General features: G+C 41.9%; 3 protein-coding genes across 4 annotated transcripts in view; 2 read left to right on the top strand and 1 right to left on the bottom strand.

Annotated features, from left to right (window-relative positions):
• Positions 1–12,745, top strand: part of DCUN1D3 (defective in cullin neddylation 1 domain containing 3) — a 31,614-nt gene extending 18,869 nt beyond the window's left edge. Inside the window, exons 3-5 of the mRNA XM_006026097.3 lie at positions 804–1,336; positions 5,088–11,364; positions 11,811–12,745. Of these exons, the coding sequence (XP_006026159.1) occupies positions 906–1,336; positions 5,088–5,571 (915 nt within the window). The 5' untranslated portion in view covers positions 804–905 and the 3' untranslated portion in view covers positions 5,572–11,364; positions 11,811–12,745. The remainder of the gene's footprint in view (positions 1–803; positions 1,337–5,087; positions 11,365–11,810) is intronic.
• ERI2 (ERI1 exoribonuclease family member 2) overlaps positions 1–22,247 on the top strand; it is a 62,676-nt gene that overhangs the window by 18,839 nt on the left and 21,590 nt on the right. The gene's annotated exons all lie outside the window — the stretch shown is intronic.
• The window catches only part of REXO5 (RNA exonuclease 5), a 21,698-nt gene continuing 14,236 nt past the window's right edge, over positions 14,786–22,247 (bottom strand). Inside the window, exons 13-20 of the mRNA XM_025206974.1 lie at positions 21,900–22,008; positions 21,273–21,383; positions 21,028–21,165; positions 19,926–20,018; positions 19,123–19,342; positions 18,137–18,339; positions 17,272–17,381; positions 14,786–15,020 (exon numbers count right to left, since the gene is read on the bottom strand). Of these exons, the coding sequence (XP_025062759.1) occupies positions 14,951–15,020; positions 17,272–17,381; positions 18,137–18,339; positions 19,123–19,342; positions 19,926–20,018; positions 21,028–21,165; positions 21,273–21,383; positions 21,900–22,008 (1,054 nt within the window). The 3' untranslated portion in view covers positions 14,786–14,950. The remainder of the gene's footprint in view (positions 15,021–17,271; positions 17,382–18,136; positions 18,340–19,122; positions 19,343–19,925; positions 20,019–21,027; positions 21,166–21,272; positions 21,384–21,899; positions 22,009–22,247) is intronic.

Raw genomic sequence — 22,247 nt, 5'->3', positions numbered from 1 at the left:
AAGAGAGGTATCAGGGGAGCTGGAATGGAAAGGTAGTACAGATCCAGTGGAGACAGCTGCCTAATTGACAGCGGGCATGCTGATGCATCAGATGATTTTGATGGAAATAGCGTAGTTCATTTTGGAGTTTCTAATGAAAATAAGTGGTAAGTAAGTGTTGTTCCCCTTGCCCCCCCAAACTGCCTCCTTCCCTTGAGGGACAGTGCTGGGTACTTGAAACAGTGTAGAGTCTTCCATGACCAGTGAATGTCCCCTTACCATCTCCCTCTGCAAATATGCATCATGTAAACTGGAGAACAAAAAGCCAGACTCGAGCATTTGTCAGAAGCTGATAACAGCCAAGTAAATGATGATGCTTCAGACTGAATGTTGAATGTCCTTGGGTTTTCTTGCTTTGGTTGACAGCACTTTATGTTCTATTTAGAAAGTAACTCTCTGAACTTAAAAAAAAAAAAAAAAAAAAGCATTTCCCTTAAAATATTTCTGGGTTGGAGTAGTCTGCCTTGATGAATTCTGCACATGAATCAACCTCTTTGTAACCTATGTTACAGTAAGAATTTTAGGAATTTCCTTTATTAGGACCCGTTAGTGTACTGTAGCCAGTGAGCGAGCTGCACAGATTTCTAGGTAAAGCAGCTTGAAATTTTATAGCGCATGCTATAGCGTTCTCTATACTCTCTTTTCAGTAAGCAAAGTTTAAATATCCTGAAATTGGCCTCTTGTCACTCTCTTGTCAACTAATTCATTGTTTGCTGCGGTGGAGGGTGGAAAACAATGAGTTGATTTTTAAACCTTATTTTCAGGTTAGTCAACTTCCACTGATGGCATGTTGAAGTTTAGTGAACAGCAGCTGAGCGGGTGTGTGACTGGAAGGGGACTGCTCTAAAAGCTGGGCTTGCAGCAACATGGGCCAGTGTGTCACTAAGTGCAAGAACCCTTCTTCCACCCTTGGCAGCAAGAATGGAGAGAGGGAGTCCAGCAGCAAGTCGCACAGCAAAAAAAGTGCAGTCCACAAGGAAGAACACCCCTCAGTATGTGGGAAATCCTCTGGGGATATACTTGTCAACGGGACAAAGAAAATGGATGCTGCTGTAGAATCTAGTCAACCTCCGACTTTCTCTGGTGATGTAAAGAAAGAGCCTGTTTCTGGTGCAGAAGAGTCTTCACTCCAAAGGATCGGGGAGTTATTTAGGAGATATAAGGATGAACGTGAAGATGCCATCCTGGAAGAAGGCATGGAACGTTTTTGCAATGACCTCTGTGTTGACCCCACTGAATTTAAAGTGCTAGTCTTGGCTTGGAAGTTCCAGGCAGCTACCATGTGCAAATTTACAAGGTTAGTTCCTATTGCACTTCACATTTTCAAATGTATCTGATCTTGTATGTGCTAGAGCGAAGCCCCTTTGGCCTTCTTTGCCCTTGCCTTTTGTCAGTTAAAATTTGAACAAAGGTGTTCTTGGCAGTGGCAAAGAAGTGGCATTGTCTTGAACGTGCCTCTGTGCTTGGAGGCATGCTGTGCTATAGCAGTAGACCTTCTGAAAAGTATGTTGGATATATCTGACCATCAGTTTTTACTATCTCCAGTAGCATCCTAATAGCAATGTCGGGCACTGAAACTAATTTCTACATTTTCAATACAAATAAGAGATGGGTTATGTCTTTAACCTGCCACTGACTAACCATTGCAATATTTGTCATTATCTTCTGATGAGCAGAATACAGAGTGATCTTGTTTTCTAAGCGAGACTGAGGCTGCCAGTGTTTCTTGGAATTTAATTTGCAAAAACGCCAGTAATTTGGGTAAAACACTTTTTTGCTTTTTGCATTTTCATGTAGCAGCAGTGATACTCTTCAGAACTGTGTATACAGCCATGCTGGAATAACCCTTCTCTGGGGTGGATGGTGACAGTCAGATTTTATAATAAACTTGATAGTGTTGGAGAGAGAACCTCCCCCAAGGGCATGGGACAGATTCCTAATTACAGAAAAAAAGATGAAGCTCATTCCTCACCCCCCCGCTTCTCCTCCCTCTCCCATGTACAGGCAAGAACAGATGGGTCCTCCCTTAAGAGTCTTATCTACACTTCATGAGAGAGGATGAAACTTGTATTCTGATGAACAGAGATCTGATTTGATGAGTTATGTAACTTTACTCACAGCAGGCATGATTTCAAAGGATTTCCATTCTTTTTCATAACAGTACTAGTCTGGGTCATATTAGATGGGTGGCTGTCAGCTAGGGTGCTGTAGGTGTCCCAAATGACTACAGCACGTGTGTGCCCTCCTGCCTGCATTGGGGTGCTCTGATGATGACCCCAAAGCAGGCAGGAGAGCTGGCTGGTGCTACGGTGATTCCTGGTCTGCCTTCTCCCCCATGCTTATCGCAGAGGTACGGGGAACAGTTCCACCTGTTGCGTGTGCCTATTCCTGGGAGATGCCCTGCAGGCTCAGATCAGAGCCAGCTGGTGCTGCAGTCCTTCCTCCTGCCTGCTTTGGGCATATAGGAGAACCCTAATGGCAACAGGAAGCACCTGCTGCAGCCTTCCTGACTGTGTGGCAGGCATACAGGGCACTTTCACCTGGTCGTGGTGGCAGCGCCAGCACCCAGGCTGAGAGCCATCTAGTTGAGGCAGTGGATTTCAGTCCAGAGGAGCCATGCGGTGTAACTGAAGGAGATTCATACAAAATCTCATTCATTACAGGACATTAAACAAATTCTGTATTAAATCCCCAGGCAGATGCAGTTAGCTCACTGTTTAAACAAGCAGAGCTATAGACACAGTATCCCAGATTTACTAAGGTTTGGTGTGTTGTTTTTTTTGTTTTTGTTTTTTTAAAATCTGATCAAAGTCACTAACAGTTTAAAAAAAAAAAAAAAAAAAAAGAACACTGCACGGAATATCGGCTTTTAACTCATATGCTGCTCTGTTCCAGCTGATTTAAAAACTGTAAGTCCTAGTTGGAGAGAAGGATCTTGAACAGCTGCAAAGCAGGAGAGAGAATAGTATTGGTTTAAGGCTGGCTGATTTTAAGATATTTTGGTCAATCAGGTTCACCTCCCCCTTTCTATGCCTCAGTGCACTTTCTATAGGAAACGCATGAAGCATATTGCAGTAGTTCAGTGGTTTTCAGCTAGGGGTGCTGCCACATTCAAAAAAAGTTGTGGCGGGTGTGGCTGGACTCTAAAAAGGTTGAGAATCGCTGCATTGGAAATTAGAGGTTGGACTTCCCTTTATAGCAATACCAACAAGGTCAGACTTACCCTTACTATTCTGTCCAGAGAAGAAATGGCATTCCCAAGTGTGAAGGCCTTCCTCCTCCTAATGGAAGGCAGATTTCCTCTTAGCATGTTTTTCAATAATTCACTAAACAGGGTGAAATAGCACAGGGGTGGGAAGAGAAGGTGCCTAAATTCCCTGGAATGTCAGATCCTGAATCTAGCCATAGTTAATTCAGCCCTTTGTCCATTGTGCCATGTGCAAAGAGGGGGTAGGGGTTTGTGGGGGTTTTTTGTGTCTTTTTTGTTTTTTTGTTATCTCTGCCTGGGAGCTTAAAATCCCCATTCCTCTTATGAAAAGTAGGGATTTGTCCTGGTGCTGTCACTGAATTTTGTGTTGTGTGCTCTATTTTAAATGGTTGCATCTGCCTCTTCAGAGGTGGCAGTGCCTTACTGATGCTGCTCTATATTCTCTTAGCATGGATTGTGCACGGGAATTTGAGAAACTGCAGAAATAGGCATCTTGTGACAAAGTTGCTTCATGAGCACTCTTCATAATGTGCTTTTAGCAGATTCTGCTGGGGCAGCGTATAGCACCTAACGTCATGCTTGGCACTTAATTTGTGATTGAAACACTTTGTCCCCTGCCTGCTTGCTTCCCCCAAAATAAGTGGGCAGGGAGATGGCCCCTCTCTTGTAGGATTAAGGATTCTCCTCGGTTTTGAATTCCCGAGCCTTAAATGCAATCCTCCTATTAATTTAAAACCCTTGACTATGTGCATGCCTTTTTTACTGGCATGATGGCTGTGGGGAGAGAGTAAGGGAGGAGGTGTAACAAGGCTTCTACAGGGTTTCAACTGACCATTAGGATGTCTCCATTCAGGAGTATTTTAATACTCCTAGCTATCCACTGATGAGGGGGGTCTCCCATGTGGCAGAAGGTTACATGCCATCTGCCTCGGCTTGGATGAACTGTGGCTCCAAGTACAACTTTGATTTCTGGTTTAAACGGAATGGGAAGATTGCACTGCTAATCCCACCCCCAAACTAAAATCCTAATGTCCGATTGTGGCTGCTTGCTATCATGAAACTTAATCATGGGCACTGGGAAGCTCAAAGGGATGCGTATCCGGAGCCCTTTGCCTTTAGACGATCAGGTTAAAAATGGCCTCCGATTCTCATGCTTGAAAACTAAGTGTATGTGGTTGTCCAGTTGCCTATGTAAGTTGATGTGACTGATCATCTTCTGATCAGTCTTGGAAGGTGACCTTATCGGTCATCATGATTGCAAGACGAGGCTGCCAGTTTTGGCAGAGGACCCAAAGGCTGAAGGACCAACGCAGTTGAACTACTGTCTTGCCCCTTGAAGATGCTGCAGTGCAGTGTTTCGACACCTAGGGTAGCTTAAACTGATGCTGCCTGTTCTGTACTTTTTTTTGGGGGGGGGAAGAAATGAAGCTTTCAAGCTCATCAGTCTGGCATTTTTCCAGTACTAAATTCTCTTAAAAATAGAGAGGCCCAGTCGGTCAGTAATGAAGGGCACAAAGTATACTGCCTTTCAGATGTTAATGGCATCTCAGTGGTACAGACTTTTAAGTGTGCTGTGAATTTGTATTCAGAAGCAACTAGAAACTTTTTTGAATTTGCCTTTCACCCTGAACAAGCTGTTTAGCAGCTTTTGGTACCAAGTTGTAAATACTTCAGAGGAGAAGTAGAGGATGCTGAATTTTGCAGTACTTAGTTTGTGCTATGCTGACTTTATCACAAGAAGCCATTTGCGGGAGGGTGCTTTGTTTATTCTGTGTAGCTGTTAACAGATATTCTCACTAAAGGTTTTTGGGCTTTTTTGTTCGTTTGTTTTTGCTAATAGGAAGGAGTTCTTTGAGGGCTGCAAAGCAATAAATGCGGACAGCATCGATGGCATTTGTGCTAGGTTCCCCAGCCTCTTAAATGAAGCCAAACAAGAAGATAAATTCAAGGATCTCTATCGTTTCACCTTTCAGTTTGGCCTGGACTCTGAAGAAGGACAGAGGTCGTTACATCGGGAAATAGCCATTGCCCTTTGGAAGTTAGTTTTCACGCAGAATAAACCCCCTATATTGGACCAGTGGCTAAACTTCCTAATTGAGAACCCCTCAGGAATCAAGGGAATCTCCCGGGACACGTGGAACATGTTTCTAAATTTTACTCAGGTGATTGGACCAGATCTTAGCAACTACAGTGAAGATGAGGCCTGGCCTAGCCTCTTTGACACCTTTGTGGAGTGGGAAATGGAACGAAGGAAAAAGGAAGAGGAAACCAAATGTATTACATCTTCAGACACGGAGGGTCTGTGTCCAGAAGAACAGACTTAACAGCATTTGCGCAGCAGTGACACAACCAGCCTGTTGCCCTTTTGTTTAGTGTAAACTCTGGACCTTTCTGGAAATTACTGAGGCTCCAGATTTTTCTACTTTACACCTTTCTCTGCCTTGTATTCGAAAGGGCTCTAAAATGCTGTATCATGTTTTAGGCACTTTCTTAATTTTGGTTATTCCTTTTACTCTTGTCCTGAAATATTTGACCCTGGCTACAAGTTAAACAGTTGTGGGGGTTTTTTGTTTTGTGTTTTTTGTCTTTTTTTTTTTTGTTTTGTTTTTTTGTTTTTGTTTTGTTTTGTTTGTTTTTAAGCTTTCAGATTAGTAAATTGTCTGACATTTCTTGCACAATGTAGATCTTTTTGTTAGGTTAAATTAACATTGCTAAATTATACAGTGCCAGATTTTCAGTTTTGCGTACTACATCTATCAGGGCAGGTCTGTACTGTGTGTAGTGCTGTTTACATTGTTGAAATTTTAGGCTGTAATAATAATTTTGAAGTTTTATACCAGGATGAATAGCAGTGTTAACTGTTAACTACAAATGCATTAATTCCAGATAATGGGGCTAGAAAAACAATGTAAGCAACAGCTTTTTGTAATACAGCTAACTCCCATTTTAAGCTAACTCTCAGTAAAGTGAGTCCAGGTTATTCCCCTTTTTGGTGAGTATTTAACTAAAGCTTTGCCTTTTGTTTATTAAACTATATTGTACTTGTCAGCCAATTGAGTGCAAAATAACACTTTATATCCAAAATCATTAATATGCCGCACACAACAGAGCAGCACTACCTCAGTTTTATTGGAAGTAGTTGTTCTTTATGAACTTTGATTTCTTTTGAAGTTGTATTTTCTTGGCTACATGAAAATACCTTTATTTGCCTAGAAGAGCCAAAGGTTCTGCTTCTTAACATTGGAAAACATTAACAAATGCATAATATTGCCTCCAAGGAAAACTGTGGTGTAACTGCTTTAACTTGTTTGACTTGTACTGAAAAGCATTATCAGCTTACTTGCCTGGCAAGTGCAGTATGCCTGCACAGGAACCACCTCTGCATTAATGATGAGAAACCAATTTTTTAAACCTATATTTAATTGCTAAACCATCGCTAGCGCTCCATATTCACTGGAGCAAAACCATTGGCACCTGATGACAAAGTGAATTTCTTAATGTGTTTTTAATGACAGCAGTGTAGGCAAGTCATTTTTAGATTGATTTAATTATGTTAAATAGGACTCAATTTATTATTTTTAATGACCTGTATTGGGATTATTTACCTGCTGAAACTGTTGTGATCTGAAAAGGGAGTTTTATTAACACTGGTTGAAATGGTTTTTTGGGGCAGTTTTTTTTGGTTATTGACGCTACCTTTTTTAAATTTTAGTATATCGGGTTTTTTAACACTTTTTGGTAAAAGGGATAATAGCTAAGGTTTCTGTCAAGCTAAACATTGGCACCATGTATATTTGATACACTTCCATTATACGTCTGTCTTTCAGACTAGCATTTCCAGGTCATAAAATGGCTTCTATTAAAAAAAACAACACACAAAACAGCAAAACCCCAACCAAATAGTGATCAATTTAGTCCATATTATGTAGCTGCTTCTGCTGTAGGATTTTTAAAGATAAATCCAAGTGAAGTCTTGCCACTGGCTCTGCTGACATGCAGTCCAACGCACATGCAGAGCTTCAAGGGCTCCCTGCAGGTGTCCCACCCACAGGGCCCTGGCATAATACTGGGGTGCCTGCGAATGGATCTCAGCATTGGATCTCTGGTTTAAGATCCTAATCACTAAACAGACCTGAGAAGCTAAAAGAGTCTTTAAAAAAAACAAACAAGCTCAGACTTAATCTTTTTCATCCACCGTTATGACAGTTCAGTGCTTTTCTAAGTGACTGTTAGGAACATGTGAAGTTGTCAGGGAAACAAGTGTAGGTCCTGTTTCAGGTGCAACTGAGGTCACCAACTTTCAGAAGAATTGCTGAGGCCTGAATTTGTTTTTTGATAGGTAAATACACCCTGAAACTTTACCTGCACTTGTATGTAGCTGTACCAGCTAATCCTCCTAATGAAGACAGTTATACCAGCCAGGCAGTGCTTTTGGTCATTATAGCTTAGTCTGGTTGGGTCAGCAAAATTGAGCAAAAACTCTCTTGCAAAAAACTGGTCGGGCTTTTGCTGGCACAGTTAAGATGCATCATACCCCAACAAACCCTGCTCTGCTGCCAAAATTTCTGCGTGTATCTGGTTTGAGAGCAAACGTGGAGGCTTTTTTTGTAAGTTTAAGGCTACACATGCATTCTGTTAGGGATTGTGTCTTGTCTAGTTTATTTGATCACTTCACTTCCTCCTAAGAGAACTCAGCGTGAAGACAGGCTGCTTAGTGTGTACTACTGCCTGTGTGTGCACACATACTTGTTACTAGCAATGCACATAATACTGCAGTGCATCCAGAAGTTAATTGCCATGAAACTCAAGTGCATTTTAAGAAAAATGCATTTATCTTGTGGTCTGGCCTGACTGTGGATTAGGACAAGGAGCCAAATGTATAGTACACCAATGCCTGACCATTCAGTACTTCTGTGGAGCTGCCCCTAGCACTCTACCTTGGCGAACAACCCCATATTCCACATGAAGGGGAGAAATTTCCTTTTTACAGTGGGATGGAGTGCAAATCTGGGTGGCTTGGCTCCTATGCTGTCCTAACAAAATGAAGGCTTTGTTCTGTCTGAGAGCCACCTAGCAGGAATCAGTTTGGGAGTAAAAAGCTTCTCACACTAGCTGAGTGGATTTTTCCAGAAAGGAGCTGTCATTTAATGTTGAGATTTAAATTCTTCTTTTAGCTTGACAAGAGACACACAACACAGTCAGGGCTGCCACTTTTTAAACTTGATATGGGCCGGGAATGACAAGAGCTAAGTGTAATGATGTGTTCTTGGGGTTGCGCAGCACTTGCACAATGGCATGCAGGAGGCAGTGTCAGTACTTGCTCTGGATTGTCTACACATCCAAACTAACTTGCTTTTTATGTCAGTGTATCACCCATGGGATTGGGGTTCTGTACATGTTTCTGGGAACCATTTGTTAACATTGGAGCCTTGGAAATCTGCTTGTTTAATGGTTGAACTGTGAATTTCTGTGGAATAGGCCAAATATTGACACTTTTTCATTTTTATATCTATTTTAATCTTGAAAGTGTAGAGGGGGTTATATGTGGGCATGATGCTGATCAAATTTTCAAAACCATTAGAATTATTTTTGTGTTACTCATTTGGAAAAAAACAACAGATAAAACTTGATGCATGAAATGAAACTGCTGCGTCTTGGGGTAAGTAGCTGTAGATATGCATTTTGACAGTTTTAGTAATATACTGGAAAACTGGTCTGAGATCCAAGCTCTGGCATTTTATTGCCTTCCCTTTCACACTTGATATGACTTGTGTGGACTTCAGTGCCCCAATCCTGATCAATAAATACTTGAGTTTGGACAGCTTCCCAGTAGTGTGGTTCACAACACCTTTTGAATTCAGCATCCCAAATGTGTTGAGGCCTGACCCTGCAGCTCCTTTGACTTTGTGGCAATACTCGCATGAGTCAAGATGCATGTAAGGATCAGCAGGATCAAGGCCATATAACTGCAGTCAGGACCATGGGAATGTATTCAAGGAGACTGTTGAATTTTGTGAATCTATTTGTTGCTAGTGATGTTCTAAATGGGGTATTTAATATGGCACCATTGTAACACAATAACCAGAGGAAAATGGAAAGCTAAGCCTCTGGTAGATCATTAGAAACAGTAACTTGTCAAACCTGAATTTTCCAAAATGTCTGCAAACCAGGAGTGTTGTCCTTGGTATTGATAGAATACTGTCAATATGAATATCCCATTTCCATAATATAAAATCTCTAACCTTCATTTACGAACAAATATGCAACAAAGTCCAACAAGGAAATGCTGTCTTGGTATTTAAAACTGCTTCACCTTTGACATCATGTTTGTCCACTGAAACAGTCTTTCCTTTTCATAGGCACTGACTGCCTTTTCCACTTCTAGGTCTTGCAGCCTTGTGTCCTAAAGCATGGTGTCAACAGTGCTTTCAGTTTGGGAACTCAACCCTGCGGCTCACTTGCAATGAAATGGGCATGTGAAAGTAGCCCTTTATGCTAAAAATGCACTTCTGGTGCTACATCCATCAGAATTCTTCATTTTACTGTTCCACTAAGATTTATTTATTGAAAAATAACTTGTGTAAATGCTGGATATCTGTTGAAGTTAGCTGTTAATTTAATGTCTGAGCCTCTGGATCCAGACGGTCGCTCTGCAATGTAAATAATTCACCAGACTCTGACACAAAAGGCTGTAACTCAATTCACCTTGTAGTATGTGGGCACTCATTAGATATACTGACCAGTTACTGTTCTTTTAGGATTCTGTCTGCATAACTGCTGCATCATTATATTGACATAAGTTTGATACTATCTGTTTCTTAAGTTCACTGCAGTATTTGGTATACTGCTAGTAGTTTGCATGTGACTGACCATTTCCAGGAATTAAAAAACCAACAACAAAAGTCCAGCTGCTGGACAAATTAAGGGCACTCCAGATGTTTTGTTCCAGAAAGTAAGAGTGATTTGAGCTACTGTGTGGTAAAAGGCTTTTGCCTGTGGCTCTTCCCTGTTGCGGCTATCCTCATGCAGAGGATAGTGAAAAGCCATTTCCTAAGAGTGAACTATAGACCTTTTTCAGTCTATTCCTTTGAAAATTATAATCTACAACACCATGAGGTAGCATTTCTTCAGAGGAAAAATATTACTCTCTGGTTCCATGTTAGGCTGCAAGTGCAGCATTTTTTGTAGTTCTGTTTAATTTAGCTTAAAAATCTATGTCCATCCTCCATGTCTTCCCAAGACCAATGCCTTGTTCAACACAGATTTATATTTTGAGCAAAGGTGAAAAACTGGCCTGATGCCATCTTCAGGAAGCTAACTCCTTGGTTTGGCAAATAATGCACTTGGCAGTCGTTTTCACAGGCCACAACTATCTGCTTCCCTGCTCAAAACCAATGTACATTTGATGCAGGTGTGGTTGTGCAAGACTTTCTCCAAACCGGAGTAAGAATGCCTTCCCTCAAGGGATGTGCAGCTCCTGCTGACCTGAAGCAATAGGCCGTGGGGGCTTGAAAGACTTGTCTTGCAAGCAGCTTGCCTTAAGCAATTGAATTTATAGCAGTTCTTCACTACTGTTGTAATCCTCTGCCTTTCCGGGTATTTGTTTTTATAAGCTTAAACTCCATGGGAGGCTGTACAATGTTTTTTAACTCCTACCTATGCATAATTGCACTCTTTCAAGAAGCCCTCTGAATATTTTCAGGAAACTTTATACACAGATAGAGGAAAAATATCATTCTTCAGTGGTCATGCTCTAACATGAATTTTTACTTAAGTTGTGTTTTATGAGCTAAGTTACCTGCTGTTGAATAAATATGTTTACTTGACTTTGCCATTCATGCAGTTACAGCTGCTGGTTCTTGTATTGCTGTCCTGGGGGTGCTAAAGAGGGCAGGTTGTGCATGACAGGTGACAATCTACATCTAATACCAGTAGAGTGCAAGGCTGGCTACTGATAGAGCTACATCTTATGCTTTCTCTTCTGAAAGGCTGTTTTAACCACAGATTGTGAAGGGATGGACTGGAAAGGGCGGGAGCAAATTGAGGCCATAATTCTGTTTGCGCATCCATCCTAAGAAAGCAATGCAGTTTGCAGGCTTGGACCCTCCATCTTCATTGTGAGTCCACATTGCTGCTACAGGCCTCCAGACTGATGCATCGCCGTGTATGCGAGGGGGTTCCAAGAACAAGGTCGAGGAAGCAGGTTGGGAGTGAAACAATCTGAAGAAAAGGATAATGGTGTAGTTTGTTCTCAAAATACTTAACATTTAGGTGGATCTGAGCCCAATATAGTCTTAATTTGCCCAAGAAGAATACTTTTTATATGGTTTATTTACCTCCAGGGAAATAATTTTAAAGCAAATGTAAATTTGTACAGCTTTGGACAGTCATGTGGCTTTCACCTAAGTCACATGCACGCTTCCTGGCTTAACTGAGCTTGGTTCTTTAGTGTGTCTAACTTTAGGTGTTTTACACAAGAAGTAGTAGGGGTTGTTGTCAAAGTTGGGGCAAGAATCGTGACAACTGCACCTCATTGCTACACAATATGCCTGCTGTCTTTCAGATTTGTCTCCCAAGCTGTCCAGTGTCCTGTCTCGCAAGGTTTTGCCACCGGGAAAGGATGAGTGTGGTGTCTGTCTCCTGTCTCTGGAGTCTCACTCTTGTAGGCAAAATGCTGTCTGAAGCACTTTGGAAACTGAATTAGGGTGTTTTTTACTTCATTGCATTTTCTTTTAAGGGTCATGGCCAATTTGATACAGTCAGTTCAGGAAAACTTCCAGGTCCTACACTTGCTAATTTTGAGTCCCTTTGCCAATATGTATGGCTTTACCATTACTTTCTTACTGAATTCTTTTAGCTGTTGTTGCTGTGCAGAAGTCCAACAGAAGAAATGTAAGTCTCCTAGGCCAAATGCTGTCAAATGCACAAAGCCAATGAAAGTGGAGGATCTTTGAGTCCTAGCAAATTTGTGTAGCCCTGAAGTTGACTGTGTCCTTTTTTATTTTTATTTTATTAAAATAAGAGCATTAAATGCAGCCTGGTTATCTTAGTTCACTTTCTTTTCACTAGTTCATCCATTGCTGACTTCTAGAACTTGGCAGATGTATAGCTAAATATTTCAGTGGTGTTTTTTTGTCTTAATCCAATGGGTTTTTCATCTAACCTGTGAGGTTTCTAAGGTAAGTTCTTTCGATTTTAAATTACTGATCCCTTAAAAAACCTTCAGTCACAGTATATCTCCACTACTGTAGGTTTGTCATTGTTTCACAGTCCCTTGATTTCCTGCATTCCAGTAAGACTCAGTCCACTGGAAAGGGAAGTTGCAGAATTGCTCTGTGCTTTGCTGAGCGAATGAGTTCCATTTGGGTGTTTGTAATGCGCACTTTGGTGTTCAGTGGTTTGTGTGTAAAGCTTTTTGTACAAATGTCTTATTTAAAGTCAAAGTCCTTTTTACATGAATTTGCAATTAAAGGGAAAACTTTTATTTTTTTTCCTATCGATAGGATTGTTGCCAGCATTATTTACTACGTCTACAACTTATTGAATAGGATCCTGGATGTTTTGTAAACTTGCCACTTTTGCACTAAGGTGACTAGCACTGAATCACATATAAGAAAAGCAAGCTGCTTATGGTGCAGCAAATGATTTGCAAGGATGTAGTGGTTGCAGGCCTTGCTGCCCGGGCCCTGAACTTATGAGTCTTTGATCCAATTTCCATTGGCCTCTGTGACTTAGGGCTTCCCTAGTCCCTCAGATGCGTTCTTGCATTGTAATAGGTTTTTTTTAGTATGGGTTTTCAGGTGGGGAGCTAGTTCCTATTATTTGCTGCTGTAATGCTGCGAATGAATTCATTCCTTTCTATAGCTTTTACAGGTTGGGGCTGCTTTTCTAAAAAGAGAAGGATGGACTTCACGTCTGCTCATAATGCAGCCCAAGGAGCAGTTTCAGAACTTCCTAGTCTCCTTGTTCTACAGTTAGAGGGAGCTTTTACATCGCAGTTATAGGCACAAAGTCTCTATATTAAACTGTACTCCAGTGTCACATTCAATATTGCTCCCTGGGAAATCTTCCTTCCCACTTAAGGCAGCAGAAGTAGCAACAGCCTGGTTTGTCTTCCATCTTTGCCATTATCTCTCCTTGGTTTCTTTCCTGCTGCTACTCCTAAGTTTTATCCCTCTTGCTAGGACCATGCAATTTAAGGTTGACACTTTAAATGGTGTTTCTGGGCTCTGGAATTTAGCAAGGTGTAACAGCCTCTTGTTATCACTAGCACTGCTTTACACCTGGTTCCTGGTGAGAACCTTCTAGCCTCATGACTAAAAATGCTTAGTTTCTGCCTAAAGCAAACACAGCTCAATGGATTTGGCCTGCATGCATGCTGTTTCTGCTATCTTAGTTGTCCTAGGTGGGGTTTTTGTCCTACTTCAAGCATAGTAAGGGTTATTGTTAACTCATTGGATCAAATAGAAGACTTCTGTGCACCATCAGTTGCAGGAGGTATAGAAGAAGATTGATCTGCGTAGATAGTAAAAATCTCTCTCAGCTCCTTGCAGTCAGTGGCTCCATTCATTTCCTTGCAAGGGAAAACCAAGTAAAATACTTGATCAGTAACTTGTATTCCCACATCTCTGGGGAAGAACAGAGAGGACAGTGTGGTGGGATGTCCCACTATCTACACAGACTCTTCTGGTTTACTTTTCATTTCAGAGGTGCTGCATTAAATGACATGGATGCTGCTAATCAGAAGGCAAGATGAGGATTTTTTGCCCTCTTCTAGAGAAAAGATGGCTTTGACTTGTACGTCTTAAAGGAAGAATGTTGCTCTTAATAGAAAACTTCCTTCACTGCTAAATAACATTTTTTGTTTGCTGAAGCCTGATTTTTTTTTTTTTTTTTTTAATTAATGTTTAGCAGCAAGTAGCTAAAGTGCAAGTGTGAACTGCTAAGTATGAATAAACTATCAGAAGAAAGGTAGAGCAATATCCTCTACTGTAAGAGGGACATAGCTGGGAAACCTACCCAAAAACTCCACTGTAGGCTGTCACCTTCTCCATTTGCAGCAGCTATAATGTTTCCCACTCAAAGGGATAGAGTGAATCAGGCCTATTTAGTGCCATCATGGCTTTTACTCCCTTCCTCTACAGACCAAGTTACAGAATGAAAATAGCCCAAGCTGTGTGAATCGCCAATTCCATCTTCCTAAGGACAAAGTGCTTTGCTGCGAACGTAATAGTTCACTGGACAGGCCCAAGTCCCAGAGCAGCACAGTTCTTGTGCCTCACAGGTACAAGCTGACAAACGGCCTCTCCTGCCAGTGCAAACGAGTTCAGCACTAACTGTTCAGCTGACAACTGCCTCTTCCTAACAAGTCACTTAACGGCATTAAATCTTTGTTTCATCAGAGCCATTCAGCTTTTGGGCAAACTGACTGACTCTAGCAACCTGCTTCTCTCTCAGCATTATCTGCTCACACAAACACCATCCCAAGCATTCAGTCTGGCTAGCTGCTGTGGAAAGCATGCCAAAACACCAAGGGTTAATGGAAAACATTTGCTGCTGTAACAGTTTTGAATAGCTTTTATTTTTAGACTTGATAGAATGTATGGGGGAAGCCTATTGTTCTTGAGGCACAAGATCATCATGAAGACATTAATATTTAAAGTTATTAAAAACATTAACAAAAGGCTGCTAAAATGTGGCAGTCTAGCACGTGCTCTTCCCGGCATCATCTTTTATTCCCATCAGGCCCAAGCCAGATAGTGATCTCTGTACACTGCAAGGCAAAGAAGAGGGGGTTACTTCTGTTTCTGAACACTAGTCAGTTCTCAGAACAGGCTAGCAAGCTTGACTCAAAGCTACCTTGTGACCTGCTGTAATATTAAAACATACCCAGGACCCTTGTCCCTTCTGTGGGGAAGCCCAAGAACTGTCAGGCCTCTTATTTTCAAATAAAAGCTGAGGCAATGGATAACCTGAAAGCTATGCAGTGGCTCAACCTTTGTTTTTGGTCTGCAGTTGTCATTCCCTTCACCTGGTCTGTTCTGCCAATGGCCCTAATCCATGTGTTGGTTCCTTCACCTTCTGTAGGTGGTAGCAGGCCTGGATAGGACCCTGTAGAAGTTGAGCCTGGAAGTGCTGAGTTAGCTGACTAGCTTTGGGCAGAACCAAGAGGGTGTGGAGAGTAAATCCATCCTTGACTTTGCACTGGGTCTCCCAGAGGATAAGGGGGGCTGTGCAGAGAAATCTCTTCACCTCTCCAGTTGAGCTGTGATAGGGAGCTAGGCCAGAGGTGAAGTCTTTCCCACATAACAGAGGGAAAAATACAGTACTAAATTCACAGCGACCAAGTAGTCAGTACTGTCTTTGTCCTCAGGTTGGTCTCTAGCCAAATAATAGCTCAGACGCACAAAAAACACTTGTACTAGGATCTGCAAAAGAAGTTAGTTATGAGAGGACCAGAAACAATTAAAAACAAAAAAACCAAACCCAAGCCTGTGAAGGCTTATCCCTGCAGACAGGCATCCCCAGTGGCTGATTAGGGTAATAGAATCTCCAATTTAGTTTGTACAGAAGGTGTAAACCTACCCTACCTTCTGCCTGACTGAAGACTAACACAGCTAACTACCTCTGTCTGATTAGGCTAATGCCATATTTCCTGTGGAGCTCAGCAAATAAATACACTCAGTAGGCTGCATCTATCAGTCAGCTTTTCTCTAGCAGGGCTAAGTTATTGCATGCAAAACATGGCAATTTGTTGGTACTGCTAAGAGCAGCTAAGCCAGTCTCTTTAAGGACACCAGAGGGGTTGATTATAAGCAATTGAAAAATAAAAGGAACTGAAACCCTGGTATTATACCAAGGTTAGGCAGGAGAGCTGCAAGCAAGGAGCCAGCCAGCCTCCCTACTGTTTTTGTGCAGCTGAGTGAGCAACCAATATATTGGTCAATTTGCATGACAAGTTAAGCTACTTTGCTTAAATGGAGGCTGAAAGGCACTCTCCTGGGCAGAAAGCCAAGGGCAAAGCTTAATTTGGCTAGAATGAAGAAAACTGAATGGGCTCTCCTGCTTCAGACTGGATCCACAGTCCCCTGAAGTCAGTGGAGAGATCCTCAAAGATGAGTCACGGAAGGGCTCTAGAATCCAAGCAGAGCCAATTAAGGCCAGAGGATCCTCCGGGTTCTGCTGCAATAGGTTCCCCTTTGTGATGCAATGTGTGTCAATAGCAGACATCCTGTATCTAAACAAAGCAGCTGCAGTGGGAATGCTGCAACTCTAGCCTGGAAACTTGAAAGGAAATGAAAGGACCTTGATCTGTGTTAACTACAGCATGCATTTGGTTTGGTGCATTTGGCTGAAGCAGCCTTCCAGGACAGCTCTCCTGGCTGATCCTTTTGCCGTGGGTCACAGAAGCCTAGCTAGACAGGTCAGGATTCATTCAGCGCTGCCCTGCCCCCTCTTGAATTCCAGTGCATGTACTTTTCTCTTATACCAATGCTGAACTTTGGTTTCTTCTCTGGATCTCTAAGGGAGTTGTGCCTTTCCTGCTGGCAACAGTGAATTGGAGAAAACAAAGCTACAGAAATCTGACAACCCTGGGTTCCTGAATGGAACAGGGGCCATTGAATTTGGGGAACAAAGGGAAGATTTCATTAAATAAGTAGGTGCCTGGCAACCTTCCCCTTGGCTAAAAATGAGATTTGATTATTTCTGGTTCATAATAGCAATGGACACTTTAGGTGTAAGCGGAATTTATTCTAGTCTCTTGGAAATGCTGAGAATCCATCCCAACTAACAGCATCTGACAAGCTGGGACTGAAATTATGCGGTGAAGCCTCATGAACAAGCCCAAGTCTTGTTCATCACTAGACAAATGTTCAGTGACTGAAGTAAAATGCAGGCTCCTGTATCAGCAGTAATGCTTCTTGACCAGTTTTAACTTTACCAGTAATCTAAATGCACAAGACTGACTTGCTGGGCGGCACATTTTTTTGACCTCTTTGTACAATATTTGTAAATCTTATTACCTGTTCGTGCCTGGCAGCAGAACGACACAAAGTGTATTATTCTGTAGGCTTCTATAAAGCTTTTTGATTCTGCAGTCTAACTTCTTCAGTTTTTCCCTTAGGTCTTGCTCCTGGGTCAGGCAGAACAAAATGGAGCTAGTATTAAGGCGCAAGACAGTAAGTTGTATCAGAAACAGATTCCTACTGTAAAAGGAGAAGTATGCTTATTGTCCATTAGGAAATACAGCAAAAACAACATGCAAGCTACCATTAGCTTAGTGATCTTTGGCAATGTGGATTCAAGAATCTGTTATTTTGTAGGTAGTCTCTTCATATTGGCATTAAAGCACCGTGACTACCAGTTAAGGGAGAATCATGGGACTATTGACCAATTGACTGCCACTTTCTCCAGTAAAAGTGAGACTAAAGCTAACTGGACTGGTTTGTTGTTTCAAAGGTTCCTGACTGCAGGATCTCTCCTCTTTTATGTCACCCTCACAGTACATAATCCTCTTTTTCAGTTCTCTTCCCCACCCCTTTTTCTCCACAGATATCTTCATTTTTAAAATAAATGTCTTTGTGTGTAGCAATACACTATTCTGATGTTAAACAGCACGTTAAACATCTTTCATATTGTCATGCTTTATAGCACTTTCCATCTTCAAACTGCCTTCACAAATATTAATCTCTGACAACCTATCTGCCACATGCTGAGGTAACCTGATTTTACACATCAGGATCTCCAGTTAATCTGGTCCACAGCTGCACAAAACCAATGACAGAGCTACAGTGAAAATATGAATCCTGGCTCCCGCAGCTCTATTCAGTCCACTATTGTATGGCAAGTAAAAAGCTAAGGAAAGAGTAGGTTAGGCTTTTAACTTACACACGTAGAGACTTGCTTCTTTTTCATGTATAGAACATTTTCTCTTTTCTGAAGCGACTGTGTGTCCTGGTGAGCTATGTGATTAATCCATTGGTTGAGGTGGCTAGGAGTGAGAGCTCTTCTGCTTCTCAGTTTGCTGCCCATAGTTGCCCATCTCTTTATAGCCTCGAGTGCACTTGAAGCACTTTCTGCAGTTTGGAATTCTTAAAAGAAACAAGCCCCCTAGGTCAGTGATTTATCTCTCCTCCTTCACCGCCCCCAAACGCACCCCAAAATGGCTGCTTACAGAACAGAGTGGCAGCTAACAGGCAAGATGCAGAATATGGGAGACCAGAACTAGAATCTCAAGAGTCCATGTGAGGAATACTGTCCCTGTAGAATCAGAGGCTTTAATCCTACTATCAGCTGTTCAGCCCTTCATCCAGCTCTAGGTGGGTGCACTACAAAGAATTCAACTTACTGGCTGAGTGTCTTGACACGATACTTTGCAAAACAGTCAGAGGAAGTTCAGTGTTGGAACCTGTTTGCATCTTGGCACCCATCTGGTTGAAGGAGATACTAATTGAGAGTGCTTGAACATTTTCAAAAGCATCTGTTGCTAGTGGTAAATTTAAAACCAAACAGTAAGATAAGAGGGGACTAGTAAATGCCTAGAAATGTTCCAGTAGCAACAGTGTGACAGGTTTGGAACCACATGGGTTGGGGGGGGCAATTCTTTTGGGCAGAGGGCTGCTTACTGAGTTTTGGCAAGCCATTGAGGGCTGCATGACAGGCAGCCAGGGGCAGATAAATATTAATTTTCTAATTTTTTTAGGGGCCCCGCAGGCCAGATAGAATGGCCTGGCAGGCTGCATGTGGCCCGTGGGCCGCATTTTGCCCACCCTGGTATAGTGGGAAGCTACTTTTCACACTACCACTGGCATCAGCTAGAATCCCAGGCACAAGTTATTTACAGAATGCAGGTGTCACATGCTACATGTACTTACTCAAGAAACAGTAACTTTGGCGCTTCCCATTTTTATGGTCTCTAGGCAAGAAGAGAGCTTTCAGGTCTTTCAGTTGACTCAATTTTTCTTGCAAGTCTGTCTCTGTTAGGCTTTTCTTTACTCCTGCCATATAAATCACCCTTTCATTTTCTACATCCATTTCCAGCTCCTTTATCAAGGTGTTGCAATCTAATGTAACTGCAGAGACGGGTCTCTGAACCTGGGGAACATTGAACAGGAATAGGTTTAACATGTCTGAGCAGAATCATGGACTGAGTGAACAGACTTCAAAATCAATGCTCAGGAATTCTAATTCTATTCGGAAATAGATGCATTTCTGGAGGCAAAAATAATCTAACCAATAAGTTTGTAGAATGAGAGAGATTACATCTGCATCCATATAAACCTTCCTCTGTTCTGGCACCAATACAGGTTAGTATTGGGACAGATACCTATGTTTGAATGCCTCAATTCTAATTAGGTGGTAAGAACCTATGATACAGAATGACTGAGTACATACATTTGAGAGATCACCACCAGACTGATCTCAGCAAGGCTGAGATGAGTTTTGAAGACATTGAAATGGCATAAGCACAAGGCCCCTTCTTAGCACTGTGCTTCTTGGAAACAGGAAGGGGGAACATGACTGCTCCAGCAGGTACTCCCAGGCACCATCCAACACTTGAGTTGTGTGCACCAGGTACATGGGCAGAGGCCACTCAGAAAAGACTAATCACACCAAGCTCCTGTTTTACTGTAGGCCTATATTTAAAATAACCTTTTTTACCATGTGTTTTCAATACCTTAATGCAGGATCCTGCAATCTTGGCTCCATTCAGACTCTCTAGAGCAAGCTGGGCAGCCTCTAGTACTTCATACTGGATACAGATGTGGGGCTTTAAAAAGGAAGCATCACACTTGAATCTCTACTGTAGTTACAATATCCCTTTCAAGTAAACTTTTATTGCACATTAGGAGGATGTCATGCTAACCTGTTACACCACATTCCACTTACATGCATCCTGGACAAGTGCATATTATGATTAACTGCAAAGTCCAACACCAGTCCTAGTTTTTCCCCTATGCATGCACAGCACATCTCAGCTATCTGCAGTGGGTGTTGGTTGCATGCATAAACAGCTTAACTGCACAGCATCTTTTGAACTTATTAGTTAGTTTGCAATATTAATCGTACTCCATTTAACCACATAACTGAGCCAGATGACATGAAGGGGGAAATAGCTGTCAAAAGGCTGATGCCAGAGGCCTTGACTCTGGTGGGATCTAGTTAGTTTTGGGGTTGCTAATACAACAGCGCTATGTATTATGGACTATAGAGAATCACAGGGTTGGAAGGAACTTCAGAGGTCATCTGGTCTAAACCCCTGTAAGAGTTATTATTTCTTAATAACTTACATTATGTTTGGTTAAGCAGATACTCAGGGAAAGTTTCAGTCCTGAAGCTATGCACTTAAACAGAGTATGCTATATGCTGTATATGTAACAGCCAAGATATACCTAGTTTATATTCTAATTTAATGAATTCGCAGCATTACTGTTGCACATTAAAGGCCTTCACATTCTCTCTTATTTGTAGAGAAGAGCAAGCTGGAATCTCAGAAGTTCCCCATTCCTGAGTATGAGGCTAAGATTCCTACCCTGGGCTCCTTAATGCTGTAGCTCCTCTGAAAGGCCACATTCATTAGAGATGGGTCCAACAGCACAGTTAAGCCACACTAGCTCTGTTTATTCTTGTCATTGCCTATAATGGCTTTTCCACACCAAACCCTTGCGGCTGCTGATTATACTGCCAAGCAAGGAGAACAACCAGTGTTTAATTTGTTCATCCCCACCCTCGACAAAACAAGATTACTGGAGAATCCCTGCTCAAGTCTCACTATTCACCTGGTGTGTTTCAGTGATGACAGTCAGTGATCGAATTGGACCATACTTCTTAAATTCTTTCTTTACAGACTTCAGGCAGAAATCTTTACCAAATGGGCCTGCATAAAGAGTCAGCAAGTCACCCAGCTTGATTTTCATCTGTAGGAAAACAAATTTAGTGTAAGGATTTTACTGACCAAAGTTGAAAGGAACTGATTCTCTCTCTCAGCTCAACATCAAAGAACTTTGTGAGATAAGCATGTTACCTTTTCACAAATATCAGCTATGAGGGCAGGTACGACATGCTTTGAACGCAAACTAAACTGAACGACACTGAAGGAGGACAGGGGAACTTCTTCTACGGCTCTCTGAAGAATCTACAAAGGGGGGAAAATTCACATACAATAACTGTCTAGAGGCTGCAACAGGGGACAGAAACTTCTAGTTACAATCATAGAAAATTGGGGTTGGAAGGGACCTCAGGAGGTCATCTAGTCCAACCCCTTTGCTGAAAGCAGGACCATCCCCACCTATATCATCCCAGCCAAGGCTTTGTGTAGCCAGGTCTTAAAAACCACCAGGGATGGAGATTCCACAACTACACCGGGATTCTCATTCCCGGTTTTGACTTTCACATTGACTGCCCTGAGGTAAGTCACTTTATCTCTGTCATTCTTGTTTCCTGCTTTGCAAAATGGACACACTGCAGGACAAACCAGTACCCCAAAGCATTTCTAAAGATGACAAACTGACTTAGCTGGTGAGGTATTGGGACTTTTGCTCAATATTAACTAATACCCAACTCCTTAAGTGTAAGAAAAACATGCTTGAGAATGTGAAGAACTCTGACAATTAGACACACATTGGCAACAAACTTCTCTAAGTTAATTCACCTGTTTGTTTGAAGGTCTCTGGCCATTCTGACACGAACCAGGGGAGGCTAGGTCCCGTCCACCCAAAAGGAGGGTTTTTTGGCCAGCCAAGTGCAAAAAATCTAAAAAACTAACAAAAAAAAATGCAAGTCAAAGTAACCGAGTACTAAACTTTACATTTAGTACAAGTTAGAAATCTTCAAGAAAAGTATTTGTTGAATTCAAATATAAAGGTTTTGAAAGGTTTTTAAGAACAAAATTAACTTGTCGTGGTCTGAAAACAATTATCTCTTGTTCTGAATACAGGGGGAAGGGGGAAAGCTTGCATGTGGCAGCCACTGTCTCCGCCACCTACCACCCTGTGCTGCC

The sequence above is a fragment of the Alligator sinensis genome, unplaced genomic scaffold (assembly GCF_000455745.1).
Source record: "Alligator sinensis unplaced genomic scaffold, ASM45574v1 scaffold330_1, whole genome shotgun sequence".
Classification (NCBI taxonomy): domain Eukaryota; kingdom Metazoa; phylum Chordata; order Crocodylia; family Alligatoridae; genus Alligator; species Alligator sinensis.
This window is presented reverse-complemented; position numbering and strand designations above follow the sequence as displayed.